This window comes from Besnoitia besnoiti, chromosome VI, assembly GCF_002563875.1.
Source record: "Besnoitia besnoiti strain Bb-Ger1 chromosome VI, whole genome shotgun sequence".
Classification (NCBI taxonomy): domain Eukaryota; phylum Apicomplexa; class Conoidasida; order Eucoccidiorida; family Sarcocystidae; genus Besnoitia; species Besnoitia besnoiti.
Genome location: NC_042361.1, coordinates 1,864,455 through 1,891,165, shown reverse-complemented (window position 1 = coordinate 1,891,165; position 26,711 = coordinate 1,864,455). Strand labels below are relative to the sequence as shown.

General features: G+C 57.2%; 3 protein-coding genes across 3 annotated transcripts; 1 reads left to right on the top strand and 2 right to left on the bottom strand.

Moving 5' to 3' along the window:
* Nucleotides 1–2,334: 2,334 nt before the first annotated feature.
* Nucleotides 2,335–4,985, top strand: BESB_066770 (S15 sporozoite-expressed protein; the record flags this gene model as incomplete). Its single annotated transcript, XM_029365070.1, has 3 exons — nt 2,335–3,484; nt 3,883–4,004; nt 4,563–4,985. 3 exons carry the CDS (start codon nt 2,335–2,337, stop codon nt 4,983–4,985), a joined length of 1,695 nt encoding a protein of 564 aa, XP_029218653.1.
* A 1,298-nt stretch (nt 4,986–6,283) lies between these two features.
* BESB_066760 (calcium binding egf domain-containing protein) lies at nt 6,284–11,529 on the bottom strand (the record flags this gene model as incomplete). Its single annotated transcript, XM_029365069.1, has 6 exons — nt 6,284–6,410; nt 6,841–7,018; nt 7,526–7,860; nt 8,245–8,488; nt 8,784–10,139; nt 10,674–11,529. The coding sequence occupies 6 exons, from the start codon at nt 11,527–11,529 to the stop codon at nt 6,284–6,286; spliced, it is 3,096 nt and encodes a 1,031-aa protein (XP_029218652.1).
* Nucleotides 11,530–16,730: 5,201 nt separating this feature from the next.
* BESB_066750 (uncharacterized protein) lies at nt 16,731–24,269 on the bottom strand (the record flags this gene model as incomplete). Its single annotated transcript, XM_029365068.1, has 4 exons — nt 16,731–21,524; nt 21,995–22,328; nt 22,705–22,898; nt 23,517–24,269. 4 exons carry the CDS (start codon nt 24,267–24,269, stop codon nt 16,731–16,733), a joined length of 6,075 nt encoding a protein of 2,024 aa, XP_029218651.1.
* Nucleotides 24,270–26,711: the final 2,442 nt, after the last annotated feature.

The following is a 26,711-nucleotide window of genomic DNA, read 5'->3' as shown; positions in this document are numbered from 1 at the left end:
CAAGAGGCAGGTTCGCAGCCCGCAGAGACTTTACTCTTGCCTTGCGCCGCCAGTTGCTTGCTCTCTCAGTTAACTTCCGGCTCACGCGAGGCCAGAAGAGGGCTGTACTTCATCTTTATTGTCCTCCATGCAACAGACACGCAGGCTGTAGGGCGTTTCCCTTATCCTCAAATGCGAGTCTCGCCTGTCTTCTTCTAGACGCAGGTATCTCCGAGGTATCGCGCTGCTGTATGTGCATTTTTGCTGCCGCGCCCGCCGCATCGCCACGGTGGGTTGAGACTGAACAGCTAGCCTGCTTCCAGAAGCGGCTTATATGTGGGTAGGCCCCGAGCAGACAGTTGGACTGCGAGCGCTCTCAGGTACGTGAGCGAGCGGGCACTCATTTCGACGCAGACACGCGGTTCACAAAAGTGTCGCCCTCCATCCAAACAAAGGTGGAGAGCCGACGAGCACGTCCTCATTCATATCGTTAGAGCGGACTCCGCATCCGCGTGGCAAAACATCCATCGATTCAGTACCCGGCGACGCGGCGTGCGTCTGCGCATTCGATCTGCCCAGGGCGCCACACGACCTGCCACGAAGACAACGGAGGTGTAATAGCCCAAGCCTTCTCTGTGGCAATATTTTTTCGCATCCTGAGGTTACACCCGACAAGGACAAAGGCACTCGGGCGCCTGGTAGTCCGTCATTTGGCCGTCGACCGTCTAAGAACCTCGTGAGGTGCCAGGCGCCCCGTAAACAGTATGGCGGACTCTCCAGTGTAGGTATTCTTGCTGTGTAGGCGACGACAGAGTGAACACCCCGCCTCCAGGGCTTGCTTTGCCCAACACCCACCAGCTGCTTGAGTACAAAATATGGAAGCCTCTTCTGGTGCAGAGGAGTATGCAGCAGAAGGCGGTTTTGCGCGGTATGCAGAGTAGGGGGAATTTCGCACTTCTGCTGACCGACGCCATCGAGTGTATGTCCGCGTATCTACGTTGTTTCTTGTACGCCGTGCCGTCACACCCTAGTTCATAGTTTGCCTGCTCCTCCGCTGCTGTGCAAAGCGCCTAGAAGCTCTCCGCGATACATGGCACTGCTCCGGGTCTTTTCCGTTTTCAAACTGCAGATTCCCATCATTTAGAATTATGACGCCATACGCCGGTCTGTATACATACGTCTGACGAGTAACTTGAGCATGTCGCCCATCCGGAGCGCTAGGAAACAGGCAAGTGAGGTTGCAAGATGATGCTTGGTGTGTCCTTGCTTGCTCATACGCATTCGCCCGCAATATTCCGTTTACGCCCCATTTCGTGCCCGAGAAAAACGAGAAAAGTCAATCTCTTCTTTGCACACAATGAACATGCCGCGTCACTTCCCTCGAGCACCAAATCAAGGCATCCTCGCGTGCGGCGTCCTCGGCCGATACGACTTGCTTCTGCGCCACATAAGGCAAAATGCTTGCCCTTTTCTCTTCACAATCCGCCTGTATGGTTTTTCTGGTTTAGCAGCAGACGCGCAACGGTCTTTCATCTCTTCCACTTCTACTGGCGTGCAGCATTCCAACACGAACCGTAGGCTAGCTGGGCCTTCGAAACCGGTATTGCACATTCGTTTGTCTGCCTTCCGCGTCTAGAGCGCGAACTCTCTTCGTCTCGTGTCGATGCTGTTGTGGAGGATCTCGCGCTGCACCCCGGGCAAGCGTTCTCTTGCGCAAATGAACCATAATGCGAGTTTCGCACCCGCCTCTTTTTACTCCTTTGTGTGCTGTGCCTCCTGCTCCGTCGCCGATTTCTGTTTGCCACGGTACAGGGGACTGTAGCTGGCAGTGTGGTGTGCGTCTCCTTAGACGGGCTGCTCCGCCAATGTGTCATCTGTCGGCATCTCGATGGAGGAACACACCAATTGCACAGTATCTGCGTTGTTGCAAGCCAGCCAGCTGCGTACCCCCTCTCAAGGCAGAGCGGGAGCGAGGCACTATGGGGGCGCCCAGAGTGTTTCTAGCATCCTGGCTAGACGCGGCGGCTGGTCGATGTCGGGCTGTTGTTATTCGATTTCCTTCCGCGTTTTGTGTCACAGTTGATCCAAAAAGGTTTTTGCCCCTTGTGATTCCCGCGCTTTTTCGTTTCCGCTTTATTTTCACAGGTGTTGTGCCGGAGCTTCCGTCGCGTTTTTAAATAAGCAATTTCTGCATCCGCTGCCATCGCCCGCGCTCGCGTCGTTGTGGCGGCCTAAGAACCGGTGCACGCGCAGCACAGCCGAGGCACACGTGAGAGAGCGCGAAGGTGAAGAAGCTGAGAGCTTCTGAGGCAGAGCACCACGCAAACTAGAAACTTGGAGAAGCAGAGAGACATCATGGCGACTCCGTTCCTCCCGCTGGACTCGACTTTGTCGCTGGAGGAGCCAAGCGACAATGTGACAGCTCCTGCCGGCGTCCTCGTGTGGAACGCCAACCAAGCCTGCGACTCGCAGGGCTGGAGCAGCACCTCACCAGACCTCGCGCTGAGACCCACGGCGTTCAGCGATAAGCGGTTGCAGTTTTTGAATGCAGTTGAAGGACGGTCAGCCCCGCCTGAGTTCGTAGACGTGGTGGCGGGTCAGTACGACGTGCGGACGTGGCGAAAAGATGACATGATTTTGTCGATCGAAGGCGAGAAGACGGTCTACCTAAAGGTTCCGACTATCGCCACCGTTGTTTCGTGGACATCACCTGAACGCTTGCCCATTCTTACAAAAAGCTGGCGGCCTGTCGTGTTCCTGCTCAGTCCCTGTAACGTCGCAGTCAGGTACACGCCGGATGCTGTTCTGTATTTGACGCGGTCGGCTACAGACTCGACGTCCTGGAACGTCACCCCGGTCAGTTACTCTGGCGGGTTTTGCAGCGTGGATCCTTGCAGTGACCGCGTCATAGTCTACGGGTCCTTCGCAGTGCCAGGAGCGGTTGATACCATTGTTCTGCCGCCGCAGCCAGGTTCCTCCAAGAGTGATTACTTTATTCAGTACCATAAATGGGGGTTCCTCATCGTCCCCAAACAGGTGGACGTTCAGAAGGGAGGTCTGTGTGGACGAGGAAATTCAAAGATCGCAACAGTGGTTCACCCTCCACACATGTTCATTAGCGTCGATCTGGTGCTCCCTGCGAAGGTGTCCAAGACGTTGCAGTATGAAAAAGACTTTGCGATCACCGCGAAAAAAACCAGCGAATCCGATATCGTTATCTACCTCATTTTGGATGGACAACTGGTTGCTTTCGACTACTCCTTTGATATTCGCATCAACAAACCCGAGAAGCCACACGCGTTCCTCAGCGCGAAAATAAAGACGCGCTTCTCCGAGGAAGAACAGGCGAAAATAAAGAAGGCTAAGGCAGAGAAGAAGCCCTACTCTCCGCGTATCTCCTTTGTCGAATCCGACTTACAAAAAGTTGTTGTTACAGAGGGGTCTCCCCTCTGCCAAGGACACCTCCTCAGCGAACAGGTCGCCGCCATTTACGATGCCAACAGCGGTAAGCAGACTATGTATGCGTTCAATCGTAAATTCTGCCTCCGCTAATATCTCGAAGGCTACGACATGCACGTGTAGGTGGATTATGTCTTTCAAAACAACAGCACGCGGTGTGGACTTCCCTTGCGGCGACCTCTGTAGTTACCCCGTGGTACGCACAGGCCGGAGCGTATCACGGATAGGAGTGCTGCAGTTGTCCGCATTCCTTCATGCGCTCTCTGTGCATCTCGAATGGTCGCGCTTTGCATTTTTTGTCGTATGGAGGAGTGGCGGGGCTGGGAGGAAACGATTCGACGCAGTGAACGATCGGGAGGCGCCTTCTAGATTGACGCAGTGCGACTGCGCCGCGACACCCTCGATTTGCACAATGCCGAGTGATTTGCGGTTCAACTCCTGCAGGCATGTATTATTCGAACCCCGTTGGGCTGAAGCTGACAAAGTTGTTCAAGCAACTTGTGACACCAAAGCCAAACGCATCGGCCGCCAAGGCGGCCAGTGGCGCGGCGACCTCTTCTCTTCCCGTAAGTTAAGAAGCAGCTCTTTTGGGGAGTGCGGCGAAGAAGTGACGGATAGCGCTGTCTATCCATTTCCCTGTGCACGCAGACGTTTTTAAAAGCGCAGTGGTCTTACGGCGACGCCTGAGAGGCCTGTACCACCCGCTGTTGTATTCGCGGGGTGGCTGACCAGCCGCCTCCAGCCCCAGATAATAGTCTTGCCTCTCCTGTCGCTCCGTCACGTGCACCCGGTGATAGTGCTGTCGTGCCTCTGGACAGGGCGTAGGGTTTGGAGGCGGGTTCTTCGTTCCTCCCTAGCACCTAGAGTATGTGCAAATGCCTCGCGCGCGGTGGCGTTCGCTTACGCAACTGTTCAGTCTCTACCCGCACCGTTGCAACTCCCCCTGTTTTTTTTCTGGGTTCTGGGTCCAACCGGTATACCGCCGGCGAGTCTTGGTGCTCCTTTGGCAGCAGCCATGAAGGCTCCGGAACTCCCCTAGCTGCCGTAGATGTCGCTGTGGCCGCGGTGGCAGCCACTGCTGGAGTCTCTCAAGGCGATGCTCCTAGTGTCTTTGTGCTGTGCAGGCGGAGAAAAAGCCTGAGGAGGCTGCGCCGGCAAAAATTGCCGCATCGCCCCCTGCGGCCGCCGAACCGAAAGGGCCTGCGCCGCCAGCAGCACCCGCCGCCGCGGCGGAGTCACCTGCAGCAGTGGCGGAGTCACCTGCAGCAGCGGCGGAGTCACCTGCAGCAGCGGCGGAGTCACCAGCAGCAGCGGCGGAGGCACCTGCAGCAGCGGTGGAGGCACCTGCAGCAGCGGCGGAGGCACCTGCAGCAGCGGCAGAGGCATCTGCAGCAGCGGCTACCGAAGCACCGGCAGCGACGACCGAAGCACCGGCAGCTCCAACACAGGCAGAAGGGGCGGATGCTTCGGCGTCTGCAGCTCCCAAGGCGGACCCGGCAGCGGAGCAGAAGGCCGCTGCGGAACCTGCCGCTGAGAACAGCGCGTAGGGGCCGGTATCATATATGGGTTGGGAGACAGGCAACATACTTTTGTACGCAAACACGTTTGTGTATATGTACACCTGTGTTGACGTTCGCGTGCATAGCGTTCTTTTGCCAGAAAGGAAGTGCCCAGGGGGCCGCCTCGAGCAGCTTACAGTGGCCCCCTCTGGAGGCTGGAGTGTGAGGTGACATCGCGTTAGGGAATTCGTGTACACACGTGTATGTTTTTGACGAGGTCGCTTTGCTTTTTACCGCCATCAGTTCCCGAACAGAGGAGAACGCGGCGCCCTGTGTGCTGTGTCCTCCGACGCAAAGCTGTGTGTGTGAAGGCGTCCTCTGCGGCTCATGTGCAGTTCGCTCGTTCAGAGGCCTTGTTTGTATGCGAGCATCCATGCGAAAAACACCCAGCCTCAGTTTGTAGACTTTTCTGTGTACGGACCACCGTTGCACGAAGGTAACACAATTCGGGTATCAAGGCCTTTTCTCTTCGGACCGGCTGAAAACAGATCCAGTAGATCTCTAGGTAAATATCCTGCGGTGCATATATTGGTATTGCAAAGGTCGCACATGAACGAAGCGCGCGGCTGGCATCCACCTGCAGCCAATTTGCTTGATGCTATGTAATTCATGCGTGTATTTGTGAATAACCCGTAGGTGATCATGCGCAAGCGATGTGCTGTTCAGCGTATATCGGTTGAAACAAATGCATGAATATGCACAGTGGCGCGTCTCACATTACATAGCATAAGAACAGAACAACGTTTGTCGGCGACATAGGTACCACAAGCAACGCAAACTCGCTCGAAGCAGGTGTCGTAGGAAGTCTTTATACCTGCAGAGTTACGACTGGCTCTAATGCAAGGAGACTGAAGAAGCGACGTATCAACTTCCTAAGCCTGCCGAGAAGAGGATATTTACGTACGTACTTTGGTAGGGGTAGCGAGGCGGTTTACATAAACATGTAATCCGGCACGTGCATACGAACGGTCTTGTCCGCAGTCTGAAGAAACCGGTCATGCTGCTTTTTTAAGGTTGGCAACATCGCACGGAAAAACTCTTCAGTTGACACATACTATTGCAACCCTCCCTTTGGTCACCGCACGTGGAAATTCATGGGAAAAGACGCGGACAGGGGGGGGAAGTCGTCATTGCGCTTCCTGTTTCCGATAGAGCTGAATCGACCTGGTAGATTGCACAGCAGTGTCCGCAGAAAAGCGTGTCTGTCTACGGAATCGCCAAAGACCTCCCTCTCCTGCATGCAAGGACGAATGAGCATGCATACGTAGAGAGAACGCCTCCGCGTGCTACCTGTCAAGGCGGCCCTGGAAGTCAAAGCTGGGAGCTTCACAGTACAGCTTCCGACTTGTTGCAAGGCCTTTCCTCCGCGCCATCACGCACTGGAAGCCTCCTGCCACGTTCAAGCAGCAGGGCCTGAAGGCACATACAGCAAGCAAACCCGAGCGACGAAGATGAGGCAAAGCTCAAGCGAAAAACGCGCCCTGCAGAATAATCCGCACCCCTGCGCTTGTCCTGAGTCCGCGCCCGCGGAGAAATAAGCTGCGTGCATTCCTGGATTCGAATGCATGCAAGCACCTGCACCGAATCCACGAATGGTGTGCTGCTGCTCGCGGTTCACTGCGCCCGCTAATGACTCAAAACGGCTGCTACAGCTCAGCGTTGTGTGGCTGCCGTCGTAAGCACCAGAGCACCTTCCCGCTTGCATCAATGCATTCTTGGAGTTCCCCACGAGCAGTATATAGATAGTTAAACAAGCAGGCGCTCCACAATCGCTGCCTTGATATTGAAATCTCGGAGGAGTGACAGCCTCGCCTGATTCGACAGAGGTCCTCCTTGCTCTCACCTGTAAAGATCGGGGCACGGATTTCGTCCCGGAGTGGGGTAGCCAATGGCGCACTCATTAATGTCCACGCAGCGTGGCGGCTGTGCGGTCCCATGCGGCGTCTGAGCAGGTGCGAAGCCGTCGGGACAGCTGCATGCCCAGTTACCGACTGTAGCGTCGAACCGGCAGACGTGATCTCCTGAACAGACAGGGCAGCGCGTAACGAGAAGCAAAGCATTTTAAGACGTACCTTCCCGCGGTGCGTGCGTATCGACGCGTATTCACCTCGGATGTACACATATATGAATATATATATATATATATATATATATATATATATATATATATATATATATATAGCTTAGCATGCGAATGCGCGCGGTACTTTGAGGGGCGCAGTGCACAGTAACGACTCAGTGTCGCAGGAGGCACTACGCCCAAGAGAGCAGGGTCCGGAGATGCATCGGCGTGTGCATCTGCCGCAGATGCACGTATCTTCCTGTGGAGGGATGCAGTGCGTGTTTCACTCCCGCCTAGTTCACTGTTTCGGCATTTCCAAGTGCCCCGCTTCGGATTAGCATTCCACCGTATTTCTGGTAGAGAGGGGGAGGGGAGTGTCAAGGGTACTCCAGTGCTTCTGCGTCGTTGGCTGATCTTGCTGAAGCTGCGCCCGTCCCCTGGCCTCGGCTTGAAAATGTTTTCTCACCTCTGCACAGAAGAGGATCTTCCCTGCACGTGCGAAGAGGTTCGCAGCCTCGTTTGTCTGCGCGCTGCCGTCGCCCTGGAGGGCATGTGCACTCGTATGCTCCAGGCAAATTCGTACAGCCGAATTCACAGAAATCGGGATCTTGGGCGCATTCGTCGACGTCGACGCACGCCCCCTTCTTGGCTGGGTCCGGGCGGAAGCCTGGTTTGCACTGACAGGTGTAGCTCCCTGGCAAATTCACGCATGTGTGCTCGCACTCGTTTTGAGCAGGATCGTTGCATTCGTTCACGTCCTCGCAGCGGCCATCGGGTTGCAGAAGGAAGCCTGGGTAGCATCTGAGACTCGAACCAAGCGAGCCACACCGCATGCACAACGATTTCAGGTCGTTGAAGAGCTCGATTGAACAACGAGTCTACCGCCGGCTTGAAGCAGCATCAGCCATGTGAGGACTGCGTTTTCTCGCGAATGGAATCGTGCGCGCGCTGAGTCCGACTCCATCTCAGTATCCATACATATGAGCGCGCATGCAGAGTCAAAAAGAAAATACAGACATGCCTCCCGTAGGCCCCTCTCGCGTATCTTCACATAAAAGTCGCTGCCCTCCACTACCGAGATCGCACAGGTGTTTACATCCCGAGATACCGACGGCGACGGCGTTATGCTTTTGTTGCTTGGCGTGAACAGGCGCGCGAATGGATTCACACGTGCGACAGACGTACCCGCATTCATACTTCCCGAAGAGATTCAGACACTGCTGCTCACACAAAGCCGGCCTCCCTGGCAAGAGCTTTCCGTCCTGCATTTCGCGTTGCTGCTGGAGCCTGACAATCGGCGTAACCGCCGTGGCTCTGGGCTCACTCGAAAAAGTCTGCTTCTTAGCCAGTAGGCACTCATCGATGTCGACGCAGCTCGCAGCGTCAGCGTCGTATTCCAGACCTTCAGCACACAGGCATTCGTAACTGCCTGGAAACAAGTCAGGCGCACACGGGATGTCCAGAACGCCAGATATAAGCCGTGAGACGCAGCAAGCAAACAGATATTCACCCACGTGCCTCTATTCATTTAGTCATGGCTCGGTGCGTGGAACCTGCAACCAAGCCAAGTGATGAAGCCTCCGTGGGCGTGTACCTATCTGCCTGCAGCCCTTTCTTTGCACATCATGAAAATAATGTTTATTCTACCTGACTCTACGTGAATATACATATGTATATATCCACAGGCATACCCACAAAAAGTGCGTCTCGTTAAGTGCACTAACCAGGAGTGTTGACGCAGATGAGCTCGTCGATCTTGCATGCACGTAGCCCTGCTTTTTTGAACTCTGCGCACTCGTCAATATCGATGCAGGTTCCGTGTCTGTCCGCCTGTGGAAGCGAGGGTGGGTCGATCCAGGGCTGGCTTCTCAGCGTCTCGAGGTTTGTCCTGACAGCATACATCTCGCTGCTCCATGTTTGTTGCTGGGAATCGTCTCCTTCAATGCCCGCCAGGTGCGCGTAGGCCGCGAGCTCGGTTCCCGTGCTTCGCCGGGGGCTGGGAAGTCTAGATCGATGCCTCATGTTTTCACCTTCCCGCAGGAGGGGAGAGAGCGCCCCGATCTGCGTCGCGGCTGCCGCGGGAGCTGCTGACGACGCTAGAGTTCCAATGCCTCCGAGTGCCTTGTTCGCTGTCCCATACATCTGCATCACTTGCATTGCCAGGTCCGCCATAGCCAGCGCAGTATCTGCAGGATTGCCAGAAGAGGGAGCTTTCTGGCGCGATGGTGGCGACCGGGCGCTCGGCGCGCCCGCGGCAAGCGAAGTGAAGGCGTCCAAAGCTTGGGACCACTGCAATTTTCGTTGAACAGCAGAGCGTGAATCGTGCTCATTGTCGCTGTTTACCCGAGGATTCTCGTTCTGCGCCCGCCCCTTCCTCTGAAACACGTTCCGTCCTTGCTCGTTCGTCTGCTTTGGCCCCTTCCTCTCGTGTTTACTGGAAGCCCTTCCACCGGTGCTAGTCTCAGGCGAAACCGAGACGTCCTCCTCTGTGGAGTGGGTCGCCTCCAGCCGGCGTTGCTTAACTCGATCTGCGGTATAAAGGTCATCCTTGCTTTCGGTCGGCACACTTTGATGTCTTGTCGCGCTCATTCCCTGTAGTCCTTCAGCTCCGTCTCCTGGCGCGTGATTTGCAGAGTTGCGGGCAATATACGAATACACAGGAGTATGGTAGACGCGGTTCTGAGCCGTGGAATCGGGCGGCGCCACGGCCGCAAGAAAGTTCATCGCTTCCTGCGAAGCGCCAACTGGGCCAGATAGGAGGCCTTCTTTCTCGGTCTTCGACGTCTGCGACGCGACAAACTTGTATCCTTTATTGCAGCTGCATGAGTAGCTCCCGGGTGTGTTGGTGCACGCTTCGGAGCCGTCTGACGCACAAGCTGGCCTGCCATCCCCCAGACCTTCTACACATTCGTCACGGTCAATGCATCGACGCGGATCTTCTGAATCCCGTTTATACCCAGCATTGCAATGGCACTGGTAGGCTCCCGGTATATTCTCGCATCTGTGCTCGCAGAGGCCATCATACAAAGCGCACTCGTCGATATCTGTGCATGACCTGCCGTCTTGACCGAGGGCGAAGCCTGCCGCACCACACACAGACGCGACGTCGTTTTTCGGCAGTTATGCCATGGTAGATTCTCTCCACTGCGTGTGCTGAATCAGCTGATCAGTCCCTTTAAGCGCGTCTGCCTTGCAGACATAGCACGACAGGGAATTCTATGACTCCACTGACAACACACGCGACTATACTGGCGGCCCTGAATATTGGGAAGCACCACAAGCGGACGACCCACCGAGTACGGTACTCAGTTTCGTGTAGTTATACGTATAGATGTCGAGACATCCGTTGTCGAGTAGCCTTTTACACGTGCGGGCATGTTTCTGCTAGTAGACAGTGCCTGCTACTGAGTGCGTGTGGGTGAAAATACTTTATGAGCCCCACAGAGTACAGTGAGCCTCCCCGTCTACCAACGCTTTTCCTCCAGCATTCGATGGAGCAAAACGTTCGGCTCTATATGTAGGCGACCTGATCTGACCAGCCCTCCCAGTCGGCTCCTACGCCTATTCATGGAAACGGCACCGAATTCGTCTCCGCCTCCTTCCTTCGCGCATACCACTGGCGCATTCGCACACAAATGATCCGGGCATATTGATGCAGACATGTTGACAGCCACCGTTCGCGGTGGCGCACTCGTTGATATCCTGGCACTCTTTGCCGTTGGGTTTGAGTTTGTAGCCCTCGTAGCAGCTGCAGGCGTATCCAGGAGCGAAATCCTTGCAGATTTGTTCACATCCGGCTTCGCCAGTGGCGCATTCGTCAATATTCGAGCAGCCCGTGCCTTTCGTTCTGCCGTCGCCCTCGAAGCCTTCTTTGCATGTACACCGCGGAATGGCGTTTATGATCTCGAAGACGTTGTCAGGCGCTGCGTTGGAGAAGCACGTCGCATTGGGATCGCAGTAGTTGCGAGCAAGACAGCAAATGCCCTCCGTCTTCGGGTCGCAGGTGGCCAGGTCCGCCATGATTGTGCCTATCTGCTGGATACTCGGCGCGCCACCTCCCGCTGGCACAGAATTAATGCCGAGGAAGCCTGCCGCAGGAGCGGACAAAGCAGACGGAGAGCGCAGATTTGACAGCAAACCTGGGGCCTCTTGCATAGGCGCGGCATGGGGTGGACCGACGGCTAAACTGCCTGCGGAAGGGCCGAGAGAGGAAGGGAATGAATATGATGGGTAGGCGGCGTCCCCGGTCCCTCCCGCAGGCGCCCGCTGCGCCTGGGAAGAATACGGAACGACCAAGCGAGAGTCCGACGGAGTGGGTGGGACAGATCGAGAGACCGGCGAGAGAGGCGGAGGCGGAGAACCACCGCGCATTTGCTGCTGCAGTGGCAGAGGCAGAGGCTCCGGGTTGGCTGCTGGCTGAGACGGAGAGAAGTGGAAACCAGACGGAGGCGGCTGCGGTGACAACTGCATGCTTCCTAGCAGCAAATCACACAGAAGGCTCCAAGCGCATGGTCTGTGCAGCTTTCAGCAGCTCATGGACCCATGTGATGGTGAACTGTTTGAATATAGCGAATGGAGCAAGGTTCGGGCGAAGCCCCTACCTCCTAGTGTAGTTGCCAGAATACATCGGTTTCAAATGTGGACAGGTGCTCCTGTGACGTGCCCTTTGAGACTTGGGCCTCGCGGAAGAAGCAGACGCAGTCAACACACTTTCACAGAATAGACACCCAGGCAGCAGGAAGCTCGTTCGCCCCGCGGGAATGATAAAGATGCAACAGTCCACTTTAGTTGTTTCTGCATCTGTCGTGCTAACTGCCTTATCCTACCGATAAGCATATACGCGTCAGAGTGCTAGAAGCATGTGAGCGCCAGCCACGTCTGTCTATGCAAGATATAAACATGCACGTAAGCGTATGCAATTTCACAAGCGCATTTGCATTTTGGGACACAGTGCATATGCATATGAATATATTTAAGTAAACATACTGGTCAGTCAAATATGCATGGAGACACGGGATGCGTACCGGCTGCGGTAGCAAGCATGGCCTTGAGCGGAAGGGAGCCCGAGAAGTTGGCAGCATCCCATTCTGGTAATTCCTCATACACATTGGCAACAGCCCAGAAGGCTAATAGACCCCGAATACTTCGCAAAAAAGGCGCGGCGAAAACTCCCCGCTTCACGCGAAGGAGGCGGCTGAAGCCACTGCCTTCGAATCCGCAGAGGTATATCATTGTGTTCTATGTCTATCAGTAAATGTGCATTCACAGCACTGGCCCTTACACTGCGAACTGGAAAAGCTGAAATGTTTTTACTATCGAAGACACCCGGCTGCCATGTCGTGGACAGCGTCGCGCATTACGATGCGCTGTGATATAGAAACTCACGGGATCAAGCCTCTCAGTCAGTCAATTCGCGCGAAAAAAGCGCTTTCATAGACACGCAGCACCACTCCACAGTTGGCCGCGGCCCATTCTACCACTGTAAGCGTGGGAAGCTGTTCCCGATTACTGCAGAGTCTACCGTAGAGAACAAACAGTACGCGAACGTTCGGAGAAGAATAGCGCCTTCGCGGACTTTCCCCCACAGTTGTGCCTCCCTTCACGAGTTAGTGTCTTCCGCCCTACTTCCACCGATGTCCGTGGAGACTCTAGGTCACGACAGGACCGTATTTTGGTGCCTTAGGAAACCTACAGAGGGACCGTCAACGTATATTAAACATAATGCGAACCAGGGTGCCATTCGCGTGCGAGGCACGGCGCACTCCGCCACAACCTAGACCCCAACCCAGTAAAAGACCCGTGAGACAGACTGATTGACTGAGAACAACACTGTCTAGGGGTGATCTGGTGCCGCTTTCGAACTTCTGGAAGATACCCAGCTGTCAGAGTTGGCGCCCTCGAGCACTAAGATCCCCTGAGAATCGTGTCTCCGCCGTGGTGAGGCATCATGCCGTTCGGCTAAGGTGCCACAGAGCTGTTAACCAGGTCGACTAGCTCCAAGCGGCTCGCAGCTCTTCGCTGGGCAGACGCTTAATCTCAGGAATGAAGCGGCAAACTAGCATTCAGCAGGGCGCACAAGGAAAAATTCGCAGCGGACGCACCCCTTCTTTGGATCAGCAAACACAATATGGGGGAATACGCATGAGAAGTACCGCCGTCGCTTGACACCAATCGGACCACTCCGCACGTTTCACAGAGCATGCGGCGTAAGCAACAGTCACTGGAAACTACTTGCAACGAAAAGCCATTGCGAGGATCGCGCTGAGTTTGATATGGACGAGTCGGCGTTACGTCTTTCCGTGTATAACCACGCGCACCGGTACATTACATGGGACACGCTGGTACGCGCACATGCCCCGAACTTACTGCACTGTGTACGCACATGGGTGAAAGGAACAAGTCAGGAAATCATCGTACGTACAAAGCACGGGCCGTTACAGGCCTCCCCCGTCGTCTAATGCAGTTTGTCTCTGCGTTGTTCCAGAAACTGCTGCATATGGAGTGGGGCGAACAAGTAGACTTGGCAAGCAAGCAAGAGCAAGACGCCACTCTCAGTGGGCATAGTGCGTAAATAAAGCAGCAGCAGCAGGTCGCCTTCGGTAGCTGACCTGTAATTGACCTGTAAGCCGAAAGAAGCTGCGTCAGGAAGAACGCAATCACTCACAGTTGCTGTGACCAAGGATATAATACCAGAAGAGATGATACGAAACCGGCGAGGCTGCACTTCGAAGTAGGAACAGCAAAGTCGCACAGGTGAAAGCAACTAAATCGCTCGGACAGCTCGGACGGACTGTTCGAACAGTAACGGAGCAAAATTTCCGTCGGTCAGAAAGTCTCGATCCGAGCGATTGATTAAACTCAATCGCTTTCAGGCATCATATTCTTCGCGGGCAGAGAGCAGGAAAAGCACGGGACAGCAGAACGCGGCGGAAACTGCAAGACTACAGGAGGGAACCACAAATTTCATACCGAGCAACGTATGACGGAAGAATTGAGGGGAAAAAAAACGCTGCCCGACGGAATAGTCGAGCAACTCGAGCGTATGACGCCAGCGAGTGCCTTGTTGTCGCCAAGGCCGTCGAATACATAACAGAACTCTTGTGTTTGCAGATTTCGGCTTTGATCAACAGTTTGACCGGAAAATCGGTTAACGTGTTTCGATGGAAAGCAACACGACGCGGACTCTTGAACTGAGTCCCGAGTGATAAAAGCTCTGTGAACAGGCCGCGTTGGGCATAGAGACCGGCTTTTGACGATCGACGAGCACCGAATCCGCACGGCTCATTTTAGACGTCCTGGTCGCCAGAGAACGCACGATAAGGCGTTACAAGGAAAAGTGACGTCCAGTAGCAGAGTACAATAGTTTAGTTAGACCCAATGGGGGGGTAGGCCCGGACACTCTGGAGGCACATCTTTCACCACAGACATACGTGTTTCCCCTTTCCGTGGTCAAGCGCAGACGAAAGGGAAACCGAAAACCAAAAATACCGTGCAAAAGATGGGACGTTGGGTACTCACAGCCCGTTGGTCCTCTCCTCTGTGCCTTTGCACAGGTCCTCTCTGTGCACAAGTACGAGTCCGTGGACACGGAGGTACGTGACTCCGGAAAAAGGGATTCCTGTTGGGTATTCTGTCCTTCAGGGAATTCAGACCAACCAGATATACGCAGGATAACCGTCTTCCTTCAGGTGGAGGTCGGGAGTTGTTGGTTTGTAGTCACTCAAGTTCTTTCGTCGTGCCGCTTCGAATCGACCAGTTTTTGCAACTTCGGCACGGCACGCCTTGACGGGCGGTACATGGAGACCCCGGGGACGACACGAGGAAAGCCAATGCCTTAGCTGCGTCCATTTCTGTCTGTTCTACTGGCCTCCCCCACACGAGTGAGGCAATTCTCTCGCTTCTTACAACTGGCGGCCGAGTTTCTCTACCGTAATGCACTGTGAACGTTCCTGGCAAACACGCTAGCCCAGGTGCCTCCCGGCAAAGCAGGCACAGACGTCTTGCTCCTTCTATCCTGCTTCTAGCCACCAAGTAAACTTCGGTTGGAGACGAGAGCCGCAGTTTGGTAAATCAGAGCTGCTTTTGTGTAAGATGCAATAACCGAACTTATGCGGCAAAGGTCGGATAAATCACCTTATGCGGATACACCAACGCTACTCCGTTCTTCTGAATCATGCGTATGCGAGCTGCGTAACGGATTCCCTACCGAAACCAAATCCGTAAATGCTTCCCATTTTCTATGCATGTTCGCCATGCGCTGTCACCTTAGTTTGTCTACTCCGCCCGAGATAGCATGCCTGCCACCACACCGTGTGTTGCTTGTCAACTTCCTTGTACCTAGTTAGCTCACTGCGTACTTAGGCTCACAGCAAAAGAGAAAGGATCGTCCTTTTTTTTTTATGGCAGCCTTAGGATGGAGTCGAGAAACCGTAAAAGTGGGCGGGAAGACAGGGAGGTAGACGACATCGACAGACGTCGCCAACGGTTCACGGGTCTAGACAGGTTCAACGAACACCGTTTGAAGTTCGTTTGTGATCGCGCCTCCAAGCCTTCGAAAAATAAAAACGTCGCAGCATCGCCCACAAAAAGCGAGGGCCGATGAGCGGGGCCCTCTCACTACATATTTCGTTCCTACAAAGCAGCAAGCGCGAAATAAAATTGGGACCAGAACGGGCGAACGAACAACCAAAACAGAACTATGGCACCGACAGAAGTCCTGGCGGAACAACTTCGCTAGGAAAACCTACTTTTTACGAGCCATACAGGCACACATATCTACATATATGCGTAATATACAGTCACACTTACACTCTTAGTAGAGCACTTTTGCCGCATGCATGTGGACTTACATACAAACTGCGTTCTATATGCGCACATGCAAGTATGCATCTCGGCTGTCTGAGGGCACCGAGCACAAGCTTTTCGGACCGTTTTTCCATGCGTGCGCCAATCAGCCTGTAGCCCTCGCTCGTGAGAGTTACACAACGAAATTCTGAGGCTTCGGCTACAGTGCAAGCAAAGCGCTTCGCTATCTCCACATGCAGCGCACTCCCTGTCCGAACACACTTCCATGATTACCCACGCTCTACGCACGCGCGCCTTTGGACAGTTGCATGCTTGTGCGACCGCGTACGCAGTATGCACCCTTGCATGCGTGCGCCGTGACTGCATACCGACAGGAAAACCCAGTTTTAAGACGAGCACTGCACTCGCAAATCGAATCCAGCAATTTCTCTTTCTAGCGTTCGTTCGCTTTTCGGTTCTAAACAGAATCGAAGAATCGCACCGCAGATCGAGCATAGCAAGGGAGGCCTGTATGCCACAGAGAGCCTGAAAGGCCGTCAATCAGGGTCTCTACAACCGCTTGCCCGGGTGCGCTGCGCCTCCATTTGTCTCCGCTTCGCCAAGAAGTTGCTCTTCAGCCTTTCTTTTTCAGAGACAGTGACGCCAGTTGCCTCTAACGCCCTTCCCTCCTCTGGCTACACATCAGTACACGTTTACACACACACCACTCGAGAGAGCATGAGTGGGCGAGGGGCACAGGTCAACGCGAATGCTCAGACAGGTAATGGCGTGCGAATGGAGATCCATACGCGAGTTTTATCGCGAGACCTCGCCGCCATCACTAGCAGATGGCAAGCCGCCAGCTTCCTGCAGTCTGTCGGTTCAAATCACGGACTGAGTAAAGCATGTATTGCCTGGTGGGTGGGTGAGTCGTCCCCCTCGCCGCAGCCTTTTTCTTCTATCCCGCTGTCACCCTCGTCGGGCGCCTCGGTCTGGGCGAGCGTGAAGGAGTCCCGCGACTTCCACAGGCATGAGACGAGAGTTTTCTTGAGGCGCTGCCTCCGTCGACCGCTCGGCTTTCGCATGGGCCCCAATGCCTCGCTGTCTTTCCAGTTCTCTCGACTGTCAGCCTCTCGTCCCCAGAGCCGTTCGTCACGTCTTTCTCCGCCTCTCTTTGGCGCGTTTCGCGGCATGCATGCATTCGGCGCGCAGGCGGAGTACATCGTGAGGTTGGGCAACGAGGCCGCGATCGTCCGGTGCGTCGGGCCTGCGGCGCTGTGCGGTCGGAAATCTTCACAAAGTTGCTGCCGCCCCCACGCTCGCGCGGGCCCCGCCACATTGTCCTCGCCTTCGTTTTTTTCTCTCTCTGCTTTTCTGTATCGGGCAGCTACGCGCGCTCGAAAGGGCCTTACACATCTGCGCACGGAGTACGGGCTCGACGACAGCACGCTGGTATACGCCGCGCGGTTCGACGCCGAAGGCGAGCGCACGCGTTGCCGTAGCAGACCAAAGAGAAGCAGATCGTCGCTCGTGTGCATCCTGCGCCCCTCCGGGAGCTTGTGCTGCGTGGCTCGAGTGTCCACGCTCTGCGACGTGCGAAAGGTCTCTCCTCCGTCTCGCTCAAACCGCGGCGTGACTTGGCTCGGCTGAGACCGGCTCTTCTCCTCTAGCCAAATCTGCACACACTTCTGCACGCTTCGGCTCGACGAGCCGCTGCCGCCGGCTGAATCGACGGCGTGCTCGGGCCTGGGCGACGCCCGGTTCCCGCCTGGAAGTCTGCTTTCCATCGCCGCGCCACTCGCTTCGTGGCTTAGAAACGGCAAGCCTTGCTCGTGCCGCTCCTTCAGGTTGGCGCAAGTCATCCAAATATGACTGCTTTCTCTCGCCACCTCCCTCGCGCCCCTGAGGTCATCCACACGCTTCACATCATCGCTTTTGCTGCTCGGCGTCTCCCCGCCTTCCCGCGTCGTCTCCTCAGAAAGCGGCGACAGAGAGCCCTCCCGAACCGACCGTGAGAGGACGGTCGAGAGAGGACTCAGCACCAGGTTCTCAGGCTTGGTTATCTCGCAAACTGCGTCCGCCTCCAGTTCCTCAGCGCGTCCCGCAGGTGTCTCTTCGACGTCAGCCCCACCGCCCTCGGCGCTGTCCGCCAGGGGCGTCTGGGTGACCGCGGGACGGACGGGGCGCGGCGAAGGACAGGCCAAACTTGGGAACAGGTCTGCCGACGACTGGATGAAGGCACCTGTCTCCGTCGCCGGCGGGCTATCCCGGTCGGACATCGACCCTTGAGGCCCGCGGGACTCGGCATGACACGCCGACGAAGACGACTGCGAACTGCAGCCTGCACCAGGCGCCGCCGTTCCCCCCTGCGTCATCGCCTCGTATCGCTTCGTCTCCATAGAAGCCGCCTCGCTCGCCTTGGCGCGATCCTGCGCGGACGACGCGTCCGGCCTCGCAGAACCTGCCCCCGCGCCTGCGACGGCGGCACCTGACACCGTCGCACAGGGCCCGGACGAGGAAGCTCGGGATGACACTGCGTCACCAGAACCGCCCTCGTTGCCCTTCTTGTCTCCCGACCCGTTGCTGTCTTCTCGACTGCATCGTCTCTGCATCGCCGCTCCGCGGTTTGCGCGAGCGCTGCCAGTCGCCGAGGAGGGCCTCGCTTCGGCGCCAGCGACCGCAGCAGCCTCATCCGCTTCCCTCCGGCGGTCTGCGTGGTAGCTTCGGCCTTCCATTGCGGCGCTCTCCTGGTCAGTTGCGTTCGACTGTTGCAGCGCACAGCGTTCGCAGATGAATGACCCCTCGCCCTCTCGGCCGGCTCTCTTCATCCGAGAGAAAGAACACGAAAACCCCTCCTCAGCGCCTCCCGCCGCGCTGCAGGATGACGAGGCGAATCTCAGGAGCGCGGCATACGCAGCCTTATTTGACGCCGCGGGGAGCGGAGACACCGCTGTGCTTGACGCAGAGCACTGCAGGGCGTAGCGGCTTTGTTCCGGCGACGAAGACGACCCCGTTTGGTGTAACCGGTAGGGCTGGAGCGTCCGCTGCCGACCCAGCCAGGGTTTCTTGTACACTTCACAACTCTGCACTCGGGTCCGCGTCGACCACGCCCGCGCCTTCCCCACCTTGGGCTCGTCCTCGTCCGCCGTCAGCCCGCGACTGTAGCGCCTCGACAGCACTCCGCTGGCAAGCGGGCCTCCCGGACCCGCGGCCTCTGCGGGGTTCTCGGGACACGCGCGCAGCGTCCGCTTCACAGTCGCGGCAGAGCCGCGTGCGAGGGAAACCGCCGACAGAGGGAGGCAGGAGACTTCTTCGAGTCTCCAAGACTTTCTCGGGGACGCGGAATCCGCCTGAGACTGACCTCCCGCGCTCCGCTGTCGTCGCTGTCCGCCCTCAGTCTCTTCACAAAACGTGCGCTGAAATGTCCGCGACGCCAGACACGCGTGGGCACCTTCTCTCCCCGTCCACGGCGCGGAGCGGAGGGCCTCGGAGGGATGACGCAGCGCACGCGCGCTGGGAGCCTGCGGGAAGGCGAAGTCTGCGTTGGAGCCCAGACCGTCCCCTTCGCGCCCCTTTTTGTCCGGAGACTGCATGCGCCTCCGCCCCAGGCGGAGGGCGCGCCAGGGGACACACGCGCCAGTGCGGCTCGAGGCCCCTGAGAGCGACGCGCCGCGCCTCGCCGAGGAGGAAGAAGAGGAACACACTGTCTCGCGAGCTCTGTCCAGGGACGCATATCTCGAGAAGAGCTGAGACGAAAGGACGCGCGCGAGAATGCCGCGATCGGCGAGGTCTGCGTCTGCGCTGTACGCTCGACCCGTGCCCAGGGGCTCTTCGCCGGCGCCGGCAGTCTGCGGTTCCCGCAGATACGGAGACGCGGCGTATCCGCGGTCAGCCGCGAAAGGCGAGCGCGGCTCGCGCGCCCGCAGCTGCTGGCCCTGGCTTGTGGACCCGGCGGCCGCTGCCTCGGGTCGTTCGTCTGTCACGTCGGCGAAGCTCGCTTGCCCTTCGTTTTCGTTGACTCGCGCCGTGCTGTCCTGTCGCTCGCCTTCACCGGGGGCTTCAAAGCGCGCGGAGAGGCAAGGCGCAAGGGACGACCCGTGCGCGCCGCCATGCTTGAAATCCTTTGAGTCCCCCGAGACCACGCGAGAAGGCGAGGGCGTCGTCGCCGAAGACGCCACCGCGTCTTCCCCTGCGACCGCCAGCAGACCTACTGTGCCGGAAGAACAAGACGAGTGCCTGTCCTTCTCGCTTTCGATCGGCGCCTCCGCGGATCCGCTTTCCTCCGCGGCGTCGTCAGCCTCTCCCGGCAAGCTCTCCAAAGATCTCTGATTTTCTTCGCCTGTGGGCGACGGCAGAAATCTTATTTCTGCGAGAAGCAGAGTCATCGACGGAGCAGGCGAGATGGTGCGCGACTCGCTTGCTTCCGCTGCAGGCGACGATTCCGCAGGTGACGAGCTCGGCTCTGTCGCGGGCGCCGTCTCCGCTGCGTCAGCCCTGCCGGGGCCGCACGAGTCACTGTCTGGCGAGGCCGAATCTCCCTCTGCCGACGCGGCCGCTTCTGTCGCGCCCGCTGACTGAGCACCTTCCCGAGTCTCTCCGTCGTGCTGCAGCGTCCCCTCAGGCACGGGCGACAAGATCTGGAGCGCGCGCCCAGGGCTGCTTTGCTCCCTTCCTCCCTCGTCAGAGCTCCCTGCGAGGTTGGAAGCAACCACAGAGCCCGGCGGCCGGCCCTCGAGGCCCTCCGTCCCCACGCTCGCCTCCTGCGACCACTCCGCCGGCTCAGTTCGAAGAGGTGCCGCCTTCTCCAGAGCCCAAAGCTCCCTCACGCGGTTCATCGACACGGTCGGCCTGAAGAGACAACTGATCGGCGCGCGCGTCTGCGCCGACGGCGGCGACGCCGCAGGGGAGGACGAAGGGGAGTGCGAAGAAACAGGTGCCAGATACGAAGAGGCAGGTGAAGACCTCACAGATTCACTCGCGTCTCCGCAGGGCCAGGAGGAGACGGAAGACGGAGGCAGAGAGGCCGGTGAACCAGGCGAGGGAGCATGACGAGGCGTGGAGCGCGGGAAGTCCCGCGACCTGCCGCTGGGCGGGAGAGTCGCGTGAGGAGAGACGGCAGCCTGAGACGCGCCGCGTGGCAACGCGTCGCTGCCTTCTCCTCGCAAGCTTGCGTCGCCGAGGGACTCTTGTGCGTAGCGTCTGTTCAGCCACTCCGCAGCTGTCGCAGACAGCGACAGGTAGCGCGCGGCAGGCGTCCAATACGCGAAGCGCGCAGGCCTCGCCGTCGGCGCCAGGCTGCCCGTCCTGAGCGACGACGGACTCGTGCACCCGTGCGGCGAAACGCTCCCGGCGCCGCCCAGGGAAGCGGAGGAGGCCGAAGCCGGCCGTGGAGATGAAGACACCTCGTGGCCCTGGAGAGGAGAGGCGACCCTCGACGGCGGCAGCTCGCTGTCGTCGTACGCGCGGCAGTTGTAAGTTGGAGACGACGAGGCGGTGGAGCCGCACGGCGAGAGAGGCGGAGACAGCGCGTGCGAGGGAACCAGAGAAGAGTGGAGAGAAAAACCTGTGTGGATGGACGGAGGGACCTCGCGGTGAAGATACGCAGGGCTGTCCCACCGTATCCTCTCTCGAGGCGTGTCGGGCGCAAAAGGACCGGGAAAAAAGCGAAAAGGAAACCAGCCCTGCATGCACAGACACCAAAAGAATTAACGCGTCTCTCGAGCTCCGTCGCAACAAACGCCTCTCTCTCTCGTGACTGCTCCTGCCCGCGAGACTCGCAGGAGCCTCACCGCTGCCGGCCTGCCATCAGCTGTGAAGAAGCCCCGTCCACGACAGCTGATGGCGCGGTTCCACTTTGCATTCTTCGCGCTCTTGCCAATGAGCATACGACACAGTGCTCCCTCGAAACACTAAAAACTGGCGCAGAAAGGCGCGTTTTTTCCCCGCGTCTGCGGCAGCTCTGAATTCACCACGCTGGACTCTATCGCATCCGTCAGCGTAGGTCTCGATACGTAAATCTGAGCACCTGCATAGTTTTAGCGGATGTCCTCTCACTCAGCTACTTGTTTACCACCTGGGCATGCATGAAAACACATACATATATATATATATATGCCTGCAGACTTTGGTGCAAAGCTTTTCGGGCGCTTACCGTCTCAACATTTGGTTGGGAGCCGCCGTACTTCGCCTCGAGTTGGTGCGCGGCGAAGTTTTTTCTCCGTTCTTCCATCCAGTCTTCCATGCTCCCGCAGACTCGCAGTTTTTTCGCGCTATTTGCGGGCATCGCAGCCAGGAGCGGCCGGGAAAGCATGTGGAAGAAGCGCGGCGTGTTGAGGAGATAGAGGCGAAACATGCGCCCGCGGTACGACGCTTGAAGCAGACTAAGAAGACGGAGAAGAAGCGCGAGAGGAAACGCCGACAGAGACGTGCCTTTACAGTCGCAGAGGATGCTCCAGGACTCGACCCTTCCGGCAACACACAAATGTCTGAGACAGACAAAAAGCAGAGAAAGACATGTTGCTTTAAAAACCACGCAGAAACCGGCTCTGCGCCACCGATAACAACACACATGAAGTACACGAAATCACAAGCGTATATAAATATAGGTATACATGAACCATATATGTATATGTATATATATCCGCACGCGCACAAAACGTGCGTAGACGGGACAGCGGCAGCCGGACACCGGCCGCCGCCTCTGCTCCTGCGACGACGACAGCATCAGGTTCACCACCAGTGCCGCCACCACTGTCGTCACAAACAGATATGCGTAACTTCCTAGAAACGCAATCTGCATCCGCGGGGGGCCATTAATTCGTACAATGCGCTGCTGGCCGCACGCGAAAAGAACAAGTTTACCTCAGAAAAAATTCGAGGCAGAAGATGATGACCCGCGTCACACGGTCGTCTTCAATGTCTTTTCCCGCTTGCTGCTGAATTTGTTGCATTTTCTCCACGCAGACAATCAGCAACGGACGAAGGCATTTATCTCGGCCGTGCCAGTAGGCGACGCCCGCGTCTCGAATCAGAGGCAGCACCTCGTGAAGATACACCTGATGAAGGAAAACGCCGACAAAAAACACTGAAAAAACGAAGGTACAAATGATCATACGCGGAGGACCAAGGGGGAACTTTAAACTCCAAGGCCGTTAAAGTTCCTGCCGCCACATGCACAGCCGCGTCCAGGCGCCCCGGCACCAGCAAGGCCTCAACACGCCCACACATCGCGAGTTCTTTTCTCGTTATTCGCTCAGACTCGCCCCTGCAGGCTCTTAACTGCGGCACCCAGTCACCGCGGCTTTCTCTGACTCTCTGCGATGTTCGTGGCCTCTAACTGCTTGTCTACGCGTCTTGTCAGACGTCCCCCTCGTTATCCCGCCGGCGCTGTCTCTCCCACCCCCCTCCCCTCCCCTCGCGGCTCCTTCTCTATCTGCGCCACGTTTCCCTTTGGACGCCGCGCCACAGCCTTGTCTCTCTGCTGCTTGCTCAGTTCTGCGCCCGTCGTCTTTTCTTCCCCGTCTCTCTCCTGTTTCGTGTCTTCTTCTAGCTGACGGCCTTCGCGGTCGAGCGTCCTGTCCTCTCTCCAGCCTCCCTATCCGTGGCATATTATCCTGCGGCCTGTGTGCGGTGACTGCCTCGAGATCAGACTGCGGAGTTCAAAGAGCGCTTACCGGTAGTCTCTGCGTGCGGAAGACGAGAGCAGCCTGCAGCAGGTCGAGCGTCTTCTTGACGTCGAACGCGGTGCTGTACAGGAACCTGAGGATTTGCTGCTCAAGCCACACGTTGCCCTCCTCGTCTTTGTCCCCTGCGCCCTGTCCCCCCCGCTGTCTCTGCGGCCTCGCGGCGCCTTCGCGCTCGCTGTAGAGCACGCCAGGCGTCCGCTCGAGCTGAGCGAGGACACGGTCGATTGCGGCCTGCTCAAACTCGCTTATGGGTGAGTTGCTGAAGATGAAGCGCTCGCCTGCCCCCGCAACTGCCACGTCGCGGCCTTCGCTTCCAGGGGAGTGAGACGAAGACGCAGACAGCCGCGCTGACTGCCGCGACTCGCTGGCCGCCGACGAGCCCACAAAGAGTTCGCCGCCGTCCTGGTAGGGATCAAAAAGCAGCGCCTCCTCGGGAAGCGTCCACTTCCCCAGCACGTCGCTGTCAGGCTGCGGCACCGCCAAGTCGTCGTCGCAAGAAGCGCTTCGCGAGCCGTTGTCTCTCTCCAGTCCCCCCTCGCGCCCTCCGCGCGCGGAGCCGTCCCCGGGGTCCAGGCGAATCTGCCCCAGCAGCAGCGTTAAGTGAGGAGAGCGACAAGAGAAAGGCGGAGGCGGCGGAAGAGCTACAGTCGTCGCGGAACTGTTGAAAGACATTCTGTGGACGAAAGGCGACACATTGTGCGCAGCGGGACACTGCGAGAGCGACGAAGACGTCCGCTTCATTATGGCGGGCGCGCGACGGAAGAGGGGGGCACGACGGCTGGGTGAGGAAGACGGACGAACCAGATCGAGGGCGCCACGAAGCGTCGCCTCGCCGCCAAAAGGAAAACGGAACAAATCAGCGAAAAACAAGGGCGAGGCAAGCAAACGAGCAGGCAGCCGCGCTGGGCGTGGACGACAACCCACCCGAGGGGGACTGGAAGGCTCGCAGGGGCTATGTACGGACAGATGAGGCATATACAAATGAGCGGACGCACGCAGGCACGCCGCCACGAAGCAGGTCACAACAAACTTCGCGTCTCGAATACTCTATGCGCTTGGCACGGAACGTCGCAGTCTCTCTCGCGACGAGAGGTCGCCTCGCGATTAAAAAGCGATCTCCTCACAGGAGGTGAGGCACGGTTTTCTTCGGCCTGACTGCGTCTCAGCTGAGAGCGTTCCTCGGGCGCACCGCAGACGCGAAGGGCCTTCGCCCCGAGGAGATGAGAGGGACTCGCGCAACCGAAGGAGAGACGAAGAAAGAAGACGCAGAGGGGAGCGAGGAGACCGAAAAGCCGCGAGGTAAGAACGACGAAGAGAGGGAGGGAGCGGATGCTGCTGGCATCCTCTCACCTGCTTGCGTTCGAAATGGAACGAAAGGCACGAAATTGTAGGGCTCCCCGCCCGCGAAGACGGAGGCGAACCGCCTTGCAAAACTGCGACGAAACTATTGACAACGGGAAGCTGTGCACGTCCGGCGGTCGACACGTCCGCCCGATAGACAGGAGGCGCATCCGCGCGTTCCTGAACACACAAGGCGCGGGGTTCCGGCATCGGTACGCCAAACCTAGCCCTTTTCTGAACCCCGCCACAAAGAAATCGGATCTGTTGCTGCTTGAAATGGCACGCAGCAGCGCTGAGTGGATCGGAACGAACACAGAATACACGCCTCGCTCATGGCAGCTTGCAAGAAAAAATTCGGGGCTGCCGGTGGAAAAACTTTAGAAGCTTCCTCGCGGAGGATTGACTTGCGTCTAGGCAAGTGTTTCAGACGACTTACAGGCCAGACGTGCAGGAAGACGGTGGGAATGCTCCGGCGACGAGAGGATCGCTCTGCATTTTACCATCTCCCTCTCACGCATACCTCATACGCGTCTTTTCCGTAATGAAACGCAACTTCATATACACGAAATACACGAGCATTGACGAAAACTCCCGAAGGGAAAGGGGGATGTGAGTAAGGGTGGCGTCGAGACGGCGCGAGAAGAAGCTGGGGACGGCAGTACAGGCGCACACAAACGCGTCCCCTTTTCTAGACTGAGTTCTTGTAGACTGCTTACCGCAGTCTCTTTGCCTCAAAAAGGAATAAGAAATACGTTGCTGCCTGGAACTGAAAAAGAAGACAGGGCGACCATACAGCGCCGCCGTCAGCGGCATCTATTATCTCCACTGCATGCGGCGAGGTAACCGGCAACCTCCAACGGGATGAAAGGAGCAAAAACAATATCCATCGACTTTCCAGGCGTACCCGGCAGCCTGTCCCTGTGCCTGCGAAGACGGACAGAGGATCGCCTGGAACGCTTTTTCACAGTTCCCTTGATCCAAACGATGGAGCCGTTACACGAGAGGAGACTGGATGATGAGGCGCGTGACGCACTTCGCCATCTGGTGAACGCAGCGCACCTCCTCCAGTTTTTCATAGAGCGCCGGTGTCTCTGTGAACCCGCTGGCCGCACCCACGGCTTCTGAAGTCATCCTGAAGAAGAACAAGAGTGGGTCAGGCATTCTCTTTCTTCAGGAGCGCCTAGACAAAGCCCACGTAGTGTCTTTTGGGCAAAAAGAACGAAGAGTGATGTGTGAAAAAACCGACGGCGCGCCCGTATCTGCTGAAGACACAACCAAGATTCGAACGTTCTGGAAACCGGGGAAGCCCCAGCTGACGTACACAGGAAATCCTGGCAAAACCAAGCCACCACAATGATATTCGATCGCCCAACCTGTGTAGGGAACTGTAAATTGCCCGAAAGGCATGTACATAGCAAGACAGTGCGAAAAGTATTGCTCGGGTCAACCTCCCGTACAAAGGCACATGTTTACGCTGGCAGGCCCGCTTTCGCTTCCGTTGCCAGCATTTGGAGAGGACTGTATCACCGCGTGTTGGCTCAGTAAAACTTCACTTTCCGAGGCTTGACAATTATCTGCCATCCTAGACACGGCTTCGCGGGAGATCCGCATTCCGACCGCCACTGACATGTCGATGTGAAAACTACCCGTTTCACGACGACGAGCTTAACGCAGGGTCAAAAACAAGAGGAACCAAGGGCCACGAAGTCTGAGAATGCCTCAAAAGGGGGAGGAACTGGAAGAGTCAGGGAGATGTGCATCGCGGCGGCGCACGTGAAAGCTGGCAAAAGGTTTGCAGCTTGGCGACATAGCTTATCACCGTCCAAAAAGGTGGTAATCAAT